The sequence below is a fragment of the Grus americana genome, chromosome 1 (assembly GCF_028858705.1).
Source record: "Grus americana isolate bGruAme1 chromosome 1, bGruAme1.mat, whole genome shotgun sequence".
Lineage (NCBI taxonomy): Eukaryota > Metazoa > Chordata > Aves > Gruiformes > Gruidae > Grus > Grus americana.
In genome coordinates, this window is record NC_072852.1 from 12,767,960 (window position 1) to 12,786,424 (window position 18,465).

Genomic DNA, 18,465 nt, shown 5'->3' on the forward strand with positions numbered 1-18,465 from the left:
TACAGACTTTAGTAATTTCTCATTGCTTTCTTCCCCCTCCACGTGCCTGTTCCACCTCTGAGTGCACAAGGACGTTGAACAAGTAATTCTGGGAGAACATGAACTGAAGAACCCTGGTTTCCCACAGACTTATACTGAGGCTGATAATGAGCTGTAATTGAAACTTTTCTCATTACCAAGACATTTATATGGTCTCTCAACCATGTGAATCACTGTTTAATAAGAGGCAAGTTCATGTTACAGCCTTTGGGACATTTACAGGATCTCTCAGCCCTACCCAGCTGCCTATTTTCATGAAATAATTTAATTATATTTGAGATAGATTTGGGTGAAACTACCCAACAGCTTCAAAAGTTATTGGAGAAGGAGACACAGCCAAGCATGATCGCATAAAGGCCTGTTTCCATAGGAACCTAGAGGGAAAACAGCAATACAATTTGTGAAAAATTTCATTGCGGACTCACTTTAATTGAAATTTTAAAAATATCTGACCAGCTTTAAATCACGTGCAGTAACACACGCTACATTTCTCCCACCTTTCTGCATTCACTGCCCCGTCTGCAGACCCCCGCCTTCACGTACCCTGCTCTGCTATATGCTGCAGGCACAAAAACTACACTTCTTAAAGTCAGGAGGTTGTTCTGCCTGTATTTTGTCAATCTCCCCTTCAAATGGAGGCTACTTTTTAGGCAAGGCAAGCTTCTCAGAAAGACATGCCAACTGCTATACTCCGCTGCTTGCACACGTGTTAGGCATATGACAGAACTAATTAAAGGAGAGCTGAAACCAGGACAGCGGGTTACAGTATCACCGGCTGAACAAAATGCATCAAGAACTTGGGCAGAGCGGAGCTCTGGAGGTTGGAAATAGCGTCAGTCTTTGGCCACCAAGGTCATTTGGGGTTTAAAGCCAAGGAGCATACGGCAACCTGAGTGAGGGTGGTGAACATCTGGCGAGTGATGGTAAGCAGATTTTACAGAAGAAACCTGCCCCATCTCTCTTCATTACACCCTCTTCAGGACGCATCGCCCATCTGAGCTGTTAGCTCCTGTCTCTCGCGGCCACAGTAACCAGCATTAAAAAATACACCCACGTACAACTCAATAACTGAAGTGTGAGACCTCCAAACGGAGGGAAACAGCTCTGTGTACATTTGTAACATCGCGATCTTCGAAGTACACGGCAGTCCTTTGCTTTTCTGGCCACAACTCGAAGCCTGCCTGTCGCTGGACCCCTCCTGCCATGAGCAGCACAACTACTGGACCACAGCATCCCTCTTGCTCTCCACCTCGGCAGTCTTCCCCAGCTCCAGCAGAGCACACGCTCAGGACGCTGCCGGGTCACCCCGCCGCTGCGGTCCGGCGGGGACTCAGCCCGCCCCGTAGCGGGGAGGCCGGCCGGGGGGAAGGCAGCCGGGGAGGCGGCGAGGGGCGGCCAGGGCTCCCCGCGCCATCTTGCCCCCGGCCGCCCCCTCTGGGCCGGTGGGGGGGCGGCGGGAGCGGGGCACGGACCGGGGGTCGCCGCTCTCCCCGCCGGCTGCCTCCCCTTCCCCCGCCCGGGCCGCTCTCCGCCTTCTGCCGGCCGTGCCAGGCAGCCTCTCTCTCGGCCTTCACTACCGGGTCAGGCGAGGCGGGAGCGGCGAGGCAGCGCCCGCCTCGCTCCGGCACCGACACCGACACCCCTCCTCCTCCTCCTCCTCCTCCTCCCCCCCCCGCCGCGGCCGTCCCCTCCCTCCTCCCTCCCTCCCTCCCTCCCTCCTCCCCGCTGCCAGTTTCTCTACAACTAGTACATCCACGCACAGGCAGGGTCCCGGCCGCCGCGGCTGCCATGGATATCAGCTAAAGCCGGACGGAGAGGGCAGAGAGGCGCTCCCAGACCCAGCTCCCCAGCCCCGCGGGGCCGCCGCGCCCTCCCTCCCGTCGGCCGGCAGCAGCGGCGGCAGCTCCCCGCCCGCCCCGAGCCTGCCCCGGAGGAGCCCGGCTGCCCCGGGGAGGGGGGGGGAAGAGAGGGAGGGAGGGAAGAAGGACGGAATACAGGGAGGGAGTCGGGCAGAGCATCCCCACGGCAATGTCCAAGGGCTTGAAGAAGAAAAGCCACTGGACGAGTCGAGTCCACGAGATCGTGATCGTGAGGAACCCGGAGGGGCAGCTGGGCTTCGAGCTGAAGGGGGGCGCCGAGAACGGGCAGTTCCCCTACCTGGGGGAGGTGAAGCCCGGCAAGGTGGCCTATGAGGGCGGCAGCAAGTTAGTGCCGGAGGAGCTCCTGCTGGAGGTGAACGAGACCCCCGTGGCCGGGCTCACCATCAGGGATGTGCTGGCCGTGATCAAGCACTGCAAGGACCCCATCCGGCTCAAGTGCGTCAAGCAAGGTAAGGCGGGGACGGGCCCCCCCTCCGCCGCCCCCCCGGGGGGAGGCCAGGGGCAGGTCTGGGGGGAACAGGGGGGGAGCAACTTTGTTGCTGCAGTTTGACTTTCCCCCTCCCCGCCGGAGCCGCCCCCTCCCCGCCGGCGGGGGGAGGATGCGAGCGGCGCTGCGCGGTGCCTGCAGCCGGGCGAATTAAATGTGCGTCAGTGACAGCGCTTCGCCATGCCGCGGGAGGGGACGGCGGGGCGGGGGGGGGGGGGGCGGCAGCGCCGCCGGGCAGCAACCCCCTTGCATGCCCCATCCGCCGCCCGCCGCGCCCCGCCGGCACCGGCCGCCCCTCCGGCTGCTGCTGCGGGCGCTGCCGGTGGGGCCGGAGGAGCGGCCGGGTACGGCTGCGGAGCGCGGCTTGCCCTTGGCTTCGCTTCGCTCCGGGCGCCTTGGCTTGGAGGCAGGGGCTTGCCGCTGCGCGCCGGGTCCCGGGTGGCATTGCGGGCGGCTTTAGCATCTCTTAAGTGTCATTAGCGGAAAAGTCATTCATTTGATCCCTGGCGAAAACGATCGCCTAATCCTCGGGAACGGGGAGCTCACAAAAAGTGGAAGGGAGAGGCAAGAAGAAACTTTTCGGAGAGAACGGTCTACTTTTGCCTCTCCTCTGTTTCTCTTATTTATTTTTGAAGCACTGTAATAGGTTAATGCGTTTCCAGGAAAGTCAATAGAGAAGAGACGCCACAGATGCTGTTTACTTGTTTGTTTCTGTCCTCGTTAAACTATGCTGAGTTGAGCTATCTGCAGCTGAACGCTTGTAAGGAGGTTTCTGCTACCCCAGCAGCATTGCTGAAGCACAGGAGCTATGAGCGGCTCTGGGAACCAAGTCTGTAGGTGCTCCTTGGACGTGGATGGTGCAGCGGCTGCACGTGTATTGCTCAAGTATGCATTTCAACCGGGCAGTACGCTCAGCCATTGAAAACTTGGGGATTTCTGAGGTGGGAAGATTTTGATGCCGTGCATCAGAGACGCTTGTGCTCTGTAACTGTAGCCAGCAGCCTTTGCTCAGAGGACATACAGGAGAGTTCCTCTGACATTTGGTATAATTTTGTAATTTAACTTCTCCATTGTAATTGGTAGTTTATTGTTTAAAGTGTCATTTGTGATACTTCTGAATGCTTGAAGGATATGCCAATTATTTAGTTCATCCAAGCACGACAGAATCAGTAGGAAGAATTTGACTTTCTTTCAGGCCTTCAGAATGTACTTTATGATATATTCAGTTATCTACATGAGGTCAAACCTTTAAATATAGATATGATCTGGGATTTTTCTATTTGTCCTTTTGGGTAAGTTGTGCAATATGTTGTAGATCATATCTTGATAGGCAATGCAGGCAGACACAATAGTTTATGTGATAAGTGAAGATTAGAAAGGAGTATAATGGATGCTGTCTTGCAGTATAGTGTCATCTCTGGGCACCTAAACTCCAGGAAACCTGCTCTGTAGTTTCCTCTTTTTATTAATATTTTTAGTGTGAGTGGTCGTACTGTGATGGGATTCAAAAAGAAGCAGCTGTGGAAATGTCAAGATAAGGGTACATTGTCTGTTAAGTTATTTAAATTCTTACTTTTTTTTTCAGAAATCCTATAGATGCTTTACAGTAATGCCAATTTAAGGTTACGTTCATTTACTACATGAAACAGTCTCTGTCCCACCTCTTCACTGTTTTTCTAATATTTCTCTTTAAGTCAAAGCAATCACCAGTGATTCATTAACGTGTGCACCCTTAATAAAGATATCTGTCATACATGAATTAGGGACATTAGTCAGGCTTTTAGTCTGTGGATTACTGCAAGTTTCTTGAATGAGACATGAATGAGGGTGAATTCTAAATTCCGCCTGGTTTATATATATATACACGTATCTCTCTGAGGAGTTTTGTTTCAGTGTGTTAACACACTACACTTCTGATGCGAGTACTCAAAGCACTGGCCAGATGACTGCAAGTTTGGAAGTAACAGTTCTGCATAGATTCTTGGACTGAGAGAGACTTCCTGGCTGGAATGATCTTTATTGTGCTCCAGCATCCTTTACTTCACCAAAGGGAGAGGCCTTCTGGATCCAGCTTCCTATTTTTTTTTAAAAAAAGGTGAATGGTTTGTGTATTTTCCCACCTGACTCCTCCTTTGGTGCAATCCAGTCTAAGCCCTGCACCCCCTTGGTTACAAAGCAGCATCTACGTTGCACTAACAAATTACTATTCCCTAACACTACTTTGCAGCAGTGTGTAAGAGAGAAAAAGCTGGGCAATAAAATCTTTATACATTTTTGTAACTTTTGTTCTCCTTTTAATTATAAAACACCTTTAGTGTGCTGGAACAAGGTTAATGACACCATTATCATTGTTTCCGCATAATTTATCAATGATATCTCTGTAAATTAGAATAGCATGACCTTGAATGCACCATGTGACTGTAGCTGCTTCTTCAGTGCTGCCTAGGAATGAAGTCAGAGAGAGAAATGTGGAGGTAGGACACGACTATTTATAATGTGATGCTTAAGAGACTGTGAGTATTTCTCTTGTTTGAAAGTTTTGATCATTCAGCAGTGAAAATTCACTTGTAGATGAAATCAGGGAATGGCTAATTCAGTTTACTGGAATTAGCTTAGCTGTTTTGAAGTACAGAAAATAAAGGTGCTTTCATGATTTTTCATTACGTTGTGTTTGATTAAACACCCCCCTCTTCAAAATAATGAAATACTTCATCTTTTATCACGTTATGAGGTGAAATACTTCTTTAAAACAAGTCAGATCGAATATTGCTGTTTTACGTGAGCTGAACATCTTGAGCTAAAAATACTAACTTAGAAATAACAATCATATAATGTAGGAGTTGCTGTATATCATCAGGAGGAATAAACATTATGAGAAACTAATTAGCACTTTCACGGTATGATCTGACATAGAAGTCTCCTAAGTATGACACCAAATAAATAAGGTTCAATGCAGGAAATTATTGTCTGATTTTGCATGGGGAAAAAGATTGTAAGAACCATTATTGTTATTATTTTTTAATCCTAATTGTAAGAGTTCACAGAGAAGTATTCCTTGGAGACTATTTCCTGTTTGGTTTTTTTTTTTTGCAAGCCACTTATTGTGCTACAGTTGGCAGAGTCACAGAGATTCTCTTAAAACACATGGGGTGAAATCGGCCCAGATGAAGTCAATGGCAAAGCTGTCCTTGACATCAAATAAAGAAGGCGGGATTTCCTCTGTAAAGTCCTATGCTTTTTTGAATATATACCATTTCAAGGGGAGAATTTTGTATGGCAGTCAAATTAGTCAGGCACATTTGCAAATGTTATGCATTCTGACCTTCTGTGTCTTTGGTGAAGAGAAAAGCCTTACTGTTTCTGAAATAAGTACTTCTGAATTTCAAATGTGATTGTTTCTACATGCAGAACAGTTTAGATTAAGTACTATCTTCTTCCCACAGAGGCACAGATGCGTAGTTGTAAAAGTAGCAATGTGTGAAGGAAAGGCATCCTTAGTTGGATAAGTAATCGCACTGAGAAGAGTCATGTGAGGAGCAGTGTTGTTTCCAGTTCATCGCTGCAGTCTCAGATCTCCAATAATTCCCATCAGTAGGCGACACAGGTCCATGATGTGCACAGATTCCAATACAATTTTGGTTTTACTTTGAAGAGTTGTAGGAACAGCCCACTCAGTTGTATTGCATAAACCACGATCTTTATTCTTTGCATAGAGTTATAAACTTCCACAGATGCGCTCAGCAGAATCCCAGTGTACGGTCTGAAAACATGGATTTCAGAACCCAGAAGCATTGCAGCAGACTTTGTCCCGGAGCCGCTGCCTGACACATCTCTTCCTCAGGGAAGATGGTTTGGACATACTAAGTAACCAGGTGATCTAACTGAGCAATTTAATTTAGTTTTAGAAATATTTAGTTGTATGACCATATGAAACTAGTAGTTGAACTGAAGAATATTGATACTTTATATTGACACTTTCTAATGTCTGATTTGCCTCTAAATTGTCAGACTTTAAGCTTCAACTCATAATGCTTTAGCTCCTTATGCAGAAAGGCATTTAGTACACATAATGTAAGCAGGGACTTAAAACCAATTTTACTTTCTCAGTCTAATCATTGACTTAGGAGTAATTATATGCTAAACTGTTTTGCTGACTATAGATGGACTTGTGCATATTTGCACATGCTTTCCCCATCAGGAGAAGATTTGGACCCTCTTTAGGATGGACACACAAGGGCTGTGTTTGGGCAGACTGCAGGACCGCATTCTTCACGTCCTATTCCTGGTAGTGGCCGCAGCGGTTTCCCAGCGAAGAGTAAAAGGACAGGACAGTACTGTCCCAGCACCCAGTGAATTGTGGCTCAGGGATTTAGTAGCCTTATAGTGTTTTTTGTTTTGTTTTGTTTTTCCTTAATGAGTTCATCCATGAGTTTTGCAATTAAAACCTGGCTTGTAGTTAACTTTTTTTTTCTTTAAAAGTCTGTGACAAGCCTGTCGACAGAGAAGTACAGAAATGTTTTGGTTTTCTAAAGTTTATCCCTGCACATGTAAACACCATGTCAGCTGGTTAAAATGGTACTATTTTTCTACAGACATTTTCATACACATATTCCTATGTATAGTTATGTTTTCAAGAAATTTCTTTGGTTATTTAAGTTCATCAATAATTATCTTCTACGTTTATTAAAATACTCTGTGCATATAGATTGTCTTTTTGTGTTTTTTCTTCCCGGGAATCAATATATGCTATCTTCCAAGATGTGAATGTTGGATACAATTTTCTTCACTAATATAAAGAACAATATTTTACAATAGAAAGTTGCATGATTTTCCCAAATAAAAAAAATTACAAGGGTTTTGCAAAAATCAAACCTGCATGATTGCACTTCTCGTATATAATGCAAAGATAGTCTTTGAAAATAAACTGTACTTCAGACCTACTCTTTTTTCCTAACTTGCGTTCCTTAGGATTTTACTAACTCTAGAAATTAAATTCAGAGTTCTCTTTTTACCATTACTTTATGTCGTTCTTATGCTTGTCCATCTTAATTTAAAGACCATCGAAGCTGACTTCTGACTCATGTAGCCAGTGATTTATTCTTCAGCTCCTCCAGAGAGATTGTGATGTTTCATGTCAGGAACTCTGTGTGTTCACTGGCGGTAGAATTATATTCATCAGTCTTATTCCGTCTCTGAGAGTTACAAAATGTGCCATTAAAGGATGGGGCCATGACTTTGTTAGTGCATCATTTCCTTGAAAAAATGAAATAATTGAGAGTGCTCTGCTTAGTTCTGTTGAGTCGCATATGGTAAAGTTCATCTCACACTAACACCTGTCCATCTGTTGAAACTATTGACATCAAAGGAAAGTACTGGTATGAGGGGGTAAAATTACCTCTGACTTGTTTTATGCATCCTATAACCTTACCTGCATTAATTCAGCGTTTCATGAAAGGTATGGATTCTGAGCTTTTGCTTTCAGTGTTTGTGATCTTCTCCTTGCTCCTTGTAGATGAGGAGCTCCTTTCATGACATGAAAGAGTTGATAAATTATTCATCTACATTTTTTGTATACAAGGAATGGTGTATACATGGAAAAAGTGCTCCTTCGGAAGGGATTTATGTGAGGAGGTGGTCATAACTGTGATTTAGAAAGGGTGATGGAGAGGAAAGTGCTGCAGTAGTTGTAGAAGCAGATGTTTCTTGTTCTTCTCTTCCTCTTAGTGGTACAAACAAATAAAAAGGGAAACTTTTTTTTTTGCTGGAGAGCATCAAGACAAGGGTCCAAGAATATAATGCTATTGCTTGACTGCTAACATTCTGGCATTAGTTTTTTTGTCTTCCATACATATAATATGTGTTTATAAATTGATGAGTTTACATATACATCTCTATTTTTTTTTTGAGAACTATGGGTAGGACTTTTTATCTGTAGGTTGAGAGTGTGTAAGACTGTGTAGTATTGCTACACAATAATATAATATATGATGATATTTATGGGCTACAGTACTAATGTAGAATCTTTTTCACATGAGTTTTGATGCATATATATATAGTTACAATGAACCCGTTCACTCTGATGGCCATGCAATGTGCAGTAAGGCACAGTATTCTGCAGTAGGAATAAAATGATGATAAACTCCAGAATAAGAGTAACTAGATGCCTACCTAAGCAGGTGCAGTCTATAGCACAGAGTTTGAAGGTATTGATTTCAGTAGCAAAATGTCTGTCTTTGGTTTTTGTTGCTGAATGTCATTGAAATGTTGGCCTGAACTGAATTTTCTAAAGTCACAGGGGCTCTGATCCCAGCAGTATCTCTTCAGCACACCTAATTTGTTAGAAATCAGCTTTCTTTCAACCTCATGGAAATCTACCCAGTAAGAAGGTGTAATAGTCTTGCTGGCCATTTGTCTAGCTTTCTCACTGTAGGCTGAAGCTACCACAGTGGAGAAGCAAGAGAAAAGGAAGAGAGCAAAGGGCTTTAACAAAAAGGAACTTTATCTAGCATTCCTAAACAGGACAAAAATTCTCATTGGTAATTGATAAGCTTTAAACGCATACTTTTTTTTATGATTTAAATGTTCTTTTAACATTAGCCTAAAAAGTCTCATTTATTTAAACCTCCTATCCATTATTCGTACTTTTCACTAGAAGCTTAGTTGACAGAAGGCTGTTGTTTGTGTCTGTCTGCCGTGTATTTACCCTTTTACAGTGTGTAAATGAACCGCAAGTGCATTATTTCTGAACTCTCAGTCAGCACATGCAGATTGCTAGGATCCAGACAGCTTAATCAAAAGGTATGTTGCTGTCAACACAGCACTTCCAGGTGTCTTCTCATTCATATATAGGTTATGATTAGTAGTGTATGAATAATGCTGTTTCACTCTGCTTATCAGCTTCAGACGTTTCTCTTTTGATTATTTCCACAATGCAGGAGCTCATAACGAGGAAAGTAAGAACAAGGAACAAAATGGAGAAAGTAAAATGTGGCAGAGAAAGTCCCAGGAAAAAAAAAAAATCAGAGACTGTTAAACTAAAATATTACTGGTTTTAAAAATCACATGTTCTGTCATATTCAAGAGAGCCCTGGGGAGATTCTCCAGCACAGGGAACGTCAGCACAGGGAACGTGCATTTCATAGGTCTGTTTTAGTTTCTCAAAATATGTTGAAAACTTGTGCTGGGCTAATGCTGGCCCTCTAAAATACCCATGATTGAATCATTCCAAAGAAAAAAATGTATTCTTTCTTCTTTAGCAGAAATCATGAGGTTTTCTTAATGCACCTATGTTTCTGTCTCAAGTTTTCACCAAAGTGGGGTGAAACAAAGGTGGCCCCTGAGAAGTGGGGGAGAAACACATACTTGAGTAGGATGACTTTCATGTGTGTGTGACAGCTGTACAAAAATGGAGATTTACCAGGTGATGTTTAGCTACCGTCATGCCAGAACTGAGTCCCTTGCTGCTGAGGCGGCGCCTTGACCTCCCTGGCTCACTTTCTGTGTCCTCCTTCTCTGCTACTGAAATGGTCGTGGTGTCATTGACCTTCAGAAGAAGTGCTGGCCCACAAACACTAAGTAACTTCTACGCCTTTCTTTTCAGACCTCCGAGCTTGGGAAGCAAGGGTTAGAGTTCAGGTGTTCAAGACCATGTGAAAATAGAAGAAAAAACCAAGCGTGCTTGTGTTTCATGGTTTGCAGACAAGACAGAGTGGCTATGTCCACTAGCAGAAAAAATCCAAAGATGAAATAATGCCTGCTCACATTTCTATATTGCATTTTTCTGACTCTTGAATCATTCTTGGCTCAGATCAGTGTACTTCAAGGAGCTTCCCCCAATACTTTCTTACAAACCATGGAGCCCCACCTGCCACCAATGTTCTTTCTTGCCTACTCTCCAGCTTTTCTGCTGCTGAAGCATCCTTGTTCAGCTTCTTGTGTCCCTGGAATTCACCGACACTTTCAAGTAATGCATCTTTCAGGTCTGGCATTAGCACCAACTAGTTTATTCTGACCAGTAAGATATTTCTACCCTCTACGCTCAAATTTACTTCAGAAAGCATGCAGAAACTTGTTTTGACCCAGAATTTTGGCATTCCATGATTCCAGATCATTCGTGTTCTGATGGGAGCAGGCCTGGTATAACAATTTCCCATTGTCCCTGGTCTGGGAGATACGTGACACAGCCTTGAAAACATATGGTAGTCTCTATAGCCGGTCATGGCAGTCATTTCATTGAATTATCCAGAATTATTAAATTGTTCACAGAGTCCTCAGATTATCACACTGGGAGCCAGGGTTTTCCTTTGGAAGTCTGTTAGGTCAGACACTGAGAACAAAATTGAGATCACTTACTGTCTGCAGAGTCATAGTGAGTTTGTTTGTTTTTAAAAACTCAGAAGAAATACTGTGTCCTCACTATGCAGGAAAAAAAAAAAACAAACCAAAAAACCCCCCAAAACCATAAATAGATTTTATAGTTATGAGTAGTGCTGATAGATTTGCTATGAATAGCAGAACAACTGGCAAATTATAGTAGGAATATAATGAGCAAAATCTTCTACACTGTATACTAGCAAGTAAATTGTGTAGCTGTGTTAATGTAACATTAGTATTCCAGAGTGGAAAGCTTTCCTGGAAACAGATAAAACTCATCTTTTATTACTTATCTATTTAATCTTGGTATCTTCATATCTCACATTATCCTTGCATTTGTCAAAATGAAATGTGGAATATGATTTGTTAAATCACACATTTTATGGTTTTTGGGGTTTTTTTAATTAAAAAAATTCTTCCAGCTTTGTTTCCTTCATGGCAATCACAAATTAATCTGCATATTTCTGATAAAATATATCAATTTCATAAAGCCACACCTAACTCGTGCTACAGAAGCTGAAAGGAAACAATTAGGGCATCAGTCTCATTCCAGGACATCTGTTTAACATGTAAGTTCTTACAAAACAGGCATTTTTTGTTTGCTTGATTTTAAACTCATACTGAAAACCGAGGAACGGTCCTATTTGTACCCCGTATGAGTGATACTGAATATTTTCTAACGTGTTGCATTCACATGGCTGGTTCTTTAATTAATATGAAATGAAATGAAATGAAATGGCTGTGTTAGTTTCTGTTATTTCCTAAAAGTCCTTTGTGCTAAATCTGTGTTAATAAATGTCACATAAGCCTCTCTCATGCTTCCAAAGTGGTACATTAGTATAAACAAGGATTAATCCCATTATATTTTAATTCTCTGTCCTTGTATTTTTATAGGAACAGCATTTTATTTTTCAAACTTTCGTTGCAAACTTAATAAGCTACTAGAAGACCTAGGTGCTCCCATCATTGAAGTGCAGTCCTCATGGAGTGGGAAGGGCAGCAGCTGCTCAGTTCTTGTAGCAGATGGAGGCAGGAGCTGACACCTTCTCAGTTCAAACTATCGGGGGCTTTGGTTAGGTGAAGTGTAATTACCCAATTTCCTGCACAGCCACTACACTATTCTTTTGCAAAACTTTCCTTGAAGTTCAGTTCCGCTGAGATTCCTACTCTGCACTTGGCAGTATTAGGTGGTGTGCTGTGACTCCTGCTCATTATATTGACAGTGATTGTTTTTGCTGGTATTTCTGATTTCTCTTTCCGTGTGGGTTTGTTATATCTGCCTGTTGTCTCATGCATAAAGTCTGAAACCTTTTGGTGAGAGGAACTGCCTTTCTGTTATAGCAACTAGCATGACAGTTTCAAGTTGGGAGCCTCTAGTTTCTATGGCGATGTAAGGAAGTATTCACATTAAATTCAGAGTTAGCCATAATGACTTTCTTGGTAATAGTTATTGGAAATATTCTGTATCATTTTAACATAGGATCTGTAACTCAAATTGACAATATTTTGGTCTTGGTGATAGAAGCTGTAAAGTGGATCAAAGTTGAGCGATATGATTTAGGAGCAGATACCTGGTTATGACTAATGTGGAGCTTCTATTATTGGTAGCACTGGTCTGTTGGCTCATGGTCCTTCCATTACAGCTACTGCTAGTGAAGGCTGTTCAAAAAATCTTAGCTGTACTGTATATAGAGAATAAATTTCCTGAAGAATTTAGTTTTTCCTTTTATCTGCTCCATTTACTTGTGGAAGAACATTTTCCCCCTGTAAACTTCTAGAAGAATTACTGGAATTTCTGATAAGCCAGTAAAAAGAGCTTTTTCAACACTCTATTTGGTCATTTTCCAGTAAAAAGAGCATAAAAGATTTCAGGAAAAGAATGCATCACAGCACTGGAGGTTTTGTTGGAAAATAAAGTAAAATCAAGATGTTGGATTTTCTTAATTAAAATGAAGAGTCAGTAATTGAAATATTAATTAAAAGGTCTTTTGGATTCATATTTATGTTGAGTTTTTATGTTATGCCTGTGGTACTTATGTACTGAAATACTCTTCAGAACAGATGAACCCATAAAATTCAAAAATGTCTCCTTTAAATATGTGTGAAATATTGTAGGGGGGTGTGTACAGTTAATCTGACTTGCAGAAGTATAACAGCTGCTTTGCCTTGGTAGGGATTCATGTCCATGTGCATGTTTTAAGGGCAATAAAATTAATGTTTCTGAATGTAAAAGTTGGAGAAACTGAAGTTTTTTGGGGTTTTTTTTACATACCTGACAAAGCACCTCCTGCATGTGAACAGAGCAGTATCAGTTTCTCTTAGGAAATGTAGCAGATCTAATTGGGATCTAGTAGTGTTCTTTTGGGTCAATAGTAAATACAGTTCTAGTAAGTAATAAGCAACTTTCTCACCAATTGCAGCAGGAACTGGTTGCAGTGAGCTGCAGAATTCCTCCCTCTGTATCTGCATGTTGTTGGCCAGTGAGCGAGGAGGATGCTGCTGGGAAGGAGATTTGCAGCTGAGACATTAAAACAGAAGTCTTCACATGTATCTCTCTAGACACTAATATTACTCTTGTTATTAAACTATCTGAATAGCTTCCAGATTCTAAAAATACTTTACAAAAAGAGCTTGTTCAGACTGCCCCGACAGAGAGCTACCCTTGGTGTCCTTACCAGCCTCAGTGAATTGCAGTGTGGGCAGGGAAGCTGGAACGGCGTAAAACTTCCTCGCATCTTTGGTCTCCTGATCTAGGCTATGAGATACTATTCTTAAAAACTCTTGGGAAATTGCTGCGTTTCACAATTGTAGTGATTATATTTTAATCATGTGTGCTGTCTTTTTATGCTTTTTTTTAACGTTATTTAAAGCCTGTCTAGCTTTTTAGAAAGAAAGGATCTATGTAAATATGTATGGTTTACCCATAGAACTGGCACTGTGTTTCTCCAGTGCAATTACTTAGTTTTTGCTTTTTATTATTTCAAAACTTAATCTCTTAAAACATGAATTTTATTATTAGTGTATCAAGACAACTGAAATCAGATCCCATGGAGACAGGTACTACAAGCTGGCAGTGAGAAACAGTCGCTGCCCCAAAGAGTTTCTAAAGGCTAATTAGACACAGCGGAGAGGTAGGAAGAGACAGAACTGCACGGTGGTGAAATGACTTGCCAAAAAATCTCAGATCAATCAATAACAGAGTGAAGAACCCTGCAATGTAATTTAAAAGTCTGTGCAAGCAGTATTGCATCCAAGTAAAGGCACACAAACTGCAAAAAACCCCTCTCCTGTTCAGTGAGGATTTCTATTAATTGCTTGAGTAAAATATTTTTGTGGGTATTTATTTTAAATTCCATGACAAATTCCGTGTAAAGCAGAAGGTTTGTCAATAACAAAGAAGCACAAGCGTGCAAAGGTCTGTACAGAGGAGTGAGTGTGATGGAGTGTTGTCTCCTAAAATAAAATGTGTTTCAGAAATACATTGGAAGTGGTAAAGTGTAGGAAACAAAAGTAATATACATTTGTATATTTTAATGAGATATTTATGTTTGTTTGCAGTGCTAATTGGACATGTAGGTACATCAACCACACTGTATAAGACATTTATTAAAATTTTTCTGGCCTGTTAAAGCCGCTGCCTGACAAGTGGCAAATTATGAATAATTTGTGTGGGGGTTATTTTGGGGTGTTTATTTTTTTTCCCCCACTTTCTTTTTGTTTTAAAAAACTCCTCATTTGTTTTGGAAACATGAGAAGCCCTCAAAAATGCTACCACAGGCAAAGTCTGGTTTGCCAAGTGACACGTACAAAATACTAATTAAAACCACCGTGGGATTGCCTCATTTTCCACAATGCCGGGGAGTTCAGATCGGCTTCGCTGGATGGTGGCTTCTTTCAGAGCCCTGTTGTTGCCATCTTTAGACCCAAACTGACTGGCATTATTGGCAGAATCCTAGATTTAGCCCAGCTTGCAAAAAGTTAGGGCTAGGGTTTAGAGTTGTCCGATGACATCCCTCCAAATTACTGAGAAGTGAGACTGTCCTGATGTCATGAGGGAGGGCTCCATTGTGGCATTTCAATTGCAGTTACGCCAAAGGTTATATGTCATGGCTCTCTACTCTTGTCCCTCTGTGGAGAGCTGTTGGCCCTCTTTGTGCTTTTACCTCCTTCTCTTTGGCATCCTTTTCTCACTTCTCCCAGGAAACTCTTTCCTCCCACTCCCCTTGGAGAGGCTGGCACGAAGGAAAGGTTGGGGTACTTCCTAGCACTTATGTGGTGTGAGGAATGTCTGCCTGAGCTGCTGGAGTACGCTTCACTATGAGGATCCTCTGGAAGGTCTCCACGTCCTCCACTTTCACTGCCTGAGGCCTGTGCAGAGTTCAAGAGACGACAATCAGTGAGAGATCAGAGAAGGATTTTGCCTTGTACAAGTAACAAGACTTAGGTCTTACTGAATCCACCCTCCTTTTCAGGAGAACAGAGTTGCGTAACATGAAGGATGACATCCAGCTGAGGTTCTGCAATCCTTTTTTTAAGCCCCTTTTATGTACTGCAATACTTTTAGGTCCTTTAAATAAAACTGCACAAGCCAGTGCGGCACGTTATGGACACCTGAACTGATGAAAAACCTTCATGTTTCCTTTTAACAACCACGTAGTGCTGTTCAGCACCCTTCGTTATGTAGTCAGTCTGATAGGACTTTGGTCCTGAAGTTGATCATGAGCGTTTACATTATTAATCCACCAAGGTTTTTCACAGGTGCAGTCATTTGTAGGGCTAAGGACAAAGGAAGCCTTGAAAAGCTGATGTCTCTGGCCTGAAAAAGGGCAGCTCATTCACAGTGCATGGCGATATTACACAACAATTTGGTGCGGAAAATGTGTAATGTTCTGTGCAGCCAATATCACCAGGGAATAGGTGAGATGAAATGGACTTTGGCTCAGGCACCAGAGTTAACAGTCCATACTCATGTAGAGAAAAGGTCCAAGCTGTACTTGATGGAATAGCACTGGGATGGTTCCCCTCCCAAGACCAGGACCATCACCAGCTCTTTGCTGTCCTGAATTCAGCCAGCCTTCGGACTGTTCAGGCATGCCAGGTGTCCTTGTGCCAGGAGATGAAAATACCCGTGTTTGAAGGGTGCTGGGGTCATCCTGCACTGGAGAATATTGAGTTTTTTCTTGTGTGTGTGTGTCTCCCACTGTCATCAGAAGGATGCCATAGCTGAAGCTGCACAGAGTGCTGGGCCCAACCACATCCCAAAACAGACGAGTGAGTAGTGGATAGCTCTAGGCGGTGGGGGACCTGAGCTTTCCTTCAGGGAATGTCAGATGGGGCACCATAAAGCTGTCCACAAAGACACACCTGCAAGCAGGTAACCTGAACGAGCTCCTAATCTGACTGGGAGACCATCCCGTGGAGCAGGTCTATTCAGTAATCTCCAGTGATCCTTTGTGCAGGACTACACTTGGGTAGGAATTCCTCAACTAATATTTGAAAAATTTCCTTCTTTCTCCTCTGTTTTATTTTTTAAAAGCACAAAATGAAACCAAATGCCAAGCCTTCAACCTTTTTTTTTTTTAGCAGAATCTTTGTTTTCTGACCGGTCTTTCTCAGTTTAGTTGTATCTCTAACTTGAGAGCAAGTGCTTCCTGCCACATTGCTTGGACATGGGTCAGGCACAGCGAGAAGAGTGCCAACTGCTCCATCACCCAACAAGTTGCAGCTTTTAAGTTTCTGTTTGGAAGCCTTCCTAGCAAGAGCCAACCATATCTCATCATGTTTATCTTCTAAGATCTGGTAGATCACAGAACTAGCGTGGCATTGCTCCAAGTCAAAAGTTTATGCGCATGTTTATTCATGTTGTGCCTGAAAACAGTGTTGTGTGTCACTGCTGAGAGGCAATTTCTGATCAAATCCAGGAGCAGTTGAGCCTCTGGGTCTCTATGGCCTTTTTTATTTATTTTTTTTCCCCTTGGGCTGGCAGCTATGGATCCTGCTGTCTCCTGAAAACAGCCTGCAGTTCGTGAGAGTGGACCTGCAATGCATTATTTACACAGGAGATGTTCAGAGGGGCAGCAGAAAAGAGGGGAAAAAAACCCCAACCAAGGTGATTCACCCAGGTCTGCAAGTCAAGGATCTCTCTTTATATTTCAGGTTGATTTTTTAGTATTTTTCTGTTATGAAGAGCATATCTGTTGAATTTACCGTAATTGTTTTCTAAATCAAAAGGTGAAATTTTATTTATAAAGTACAGATGACTGTACAAATACCAGATTTTTTTGTGACCCTTTTTCCCCCTTGCTGCTCTAACCTGCATGCTGCAAGGGCTGTTTGACTGCTCTGAATGCTTTGGATTTTATGTAATACATATCTTCAAAAGTAAAAGACACCTGTAGCAGAGAGGCTCCATCTTTAAATCCTAAAGGTATTTTACACATTTGGGGCTTTGTATAAGAAATGAAGAAACCCCTATATTTGGAAAATGAAATAATCCACTTGATCAACAATATTATAGGGCATATAACTTTAGAATTTGGCTTTGAGGGGCTAGAAACTGCAGATTTCTCAGAGAGAATAAATGGCACATGTTCTGTAGTTTTCAGGCTGAGATGCGCATTTCCTATGTCTGAGCCAAACGGAGCTGCCAGTGCCGAGCAGCTCAGCGACGGTCACAGCTGGAAGTGGCTGTCCTCCCCAGAAATTGCTGGAGCCTGCTCCTTGTTCCCCTCGGAACAGCCTGTTTCCAGTGCCATCCTAACATAACGCGCTAGCTGCTGACTGCTCCAGCCCAGGGATGGTCCTAACTACTTCCACCTGGGGTTTTTTATTAGTCAGCTTGGAGATCTTCCTTCAGCTCATTTTCCTTTGAAAAAAAAGTTTGTCTGTTAACAATCAGCTGGGCGTCACGTTTGCTTGCAAAGCACCTGCAACAACATGTAATTTCTGCTTTGCTTGTGTCAAACAAGACAGCCAAGAATTACATGCCCATGCTGATTTATGCTGTACTGGTTGGAATTACATTGGAAATGCATGAATTTCATGTGTCTTGCTGAGCTTTGCTTTATTTTCATGTGCCAATATCAACTACTCAGGGCAATTTCATACCAGTATTATCAAGTTCACAGTACAGTGTGGAATATTTTGCGTTTCTCTTGTAGGAGAATTGCCAGTCGAGTGTCCGTAGATCTTGCATTTCCGTGTCTAAGAGCTGTGTTTTAAAGGTTTAAAATTGAGTTTTGCTTACTAAAGCTGTCCGCAGGCAATGCCTGTAATTTGTTTCTGTCTTAGAACTATTTATGAAACAAGGAAATTTTGGATTGTCTTATTTTACAGAAAGGTTTTTGAAGTATTTCTGTAATTGCTTATTATAAATACAAAGAATAATCTGGCCAACAAAGAAAAGTGAGGAAAGAGGAGAAAAAAAGAGGTGGGAGTGGAAGACAGTGCTGAGTAATTCCATCCAGTTGCCTAACAGGCTACAAGGATTTGTCAGTCTGCAGTGCTGGTGCTACTGCATGAGAATTTTCATCTTTTCAGATGACATATCCTAGCATAGGACTCTTCGGTTGTTTTTTGCAAAGGACAGCATCACACGTAAGAGCTGGGAAGTTTCACTGGGAACTGGAGATGTCCTGCGTTCGGAGCCCTGACTCCGATGCACGGGAAGGGCTGCGCTACAGCCCA

General features: G+C 42.7%; 1 protein-coding gene across 6 annotated transcripts in view; it reads left to right on the plus strand.

Moving 5' to 3' along the window:
• The first annotated feature begins 1,776 nt into the window (after positions 1 to 1,776).
• The window catches only part of MAGI2 (membrane associated guanylate kinase, WW and PDZ domain containing 2), a 776,571-nt gene continuing 759,882 nt past the window's right edge, over positions 1,777 to 18,465 (plus strand). For all 6 annotated transcript variants that reach the window (XM_054828768.1, XM_054828739.1, XM_054828749.1 and 3 more), the window contains exon 1: positions 1,777 to 2,368. In XM_054828768.1, coding sequence (XP_054684743.1) covers positions 2,068 to 2,368 — 301 coding nt within the window. In that variant the 5' untranslated portion in view covers positions 1,777 to 2,067. The remainder of the gene's footprint in view (positions 2,369 to 18,465) is intronic.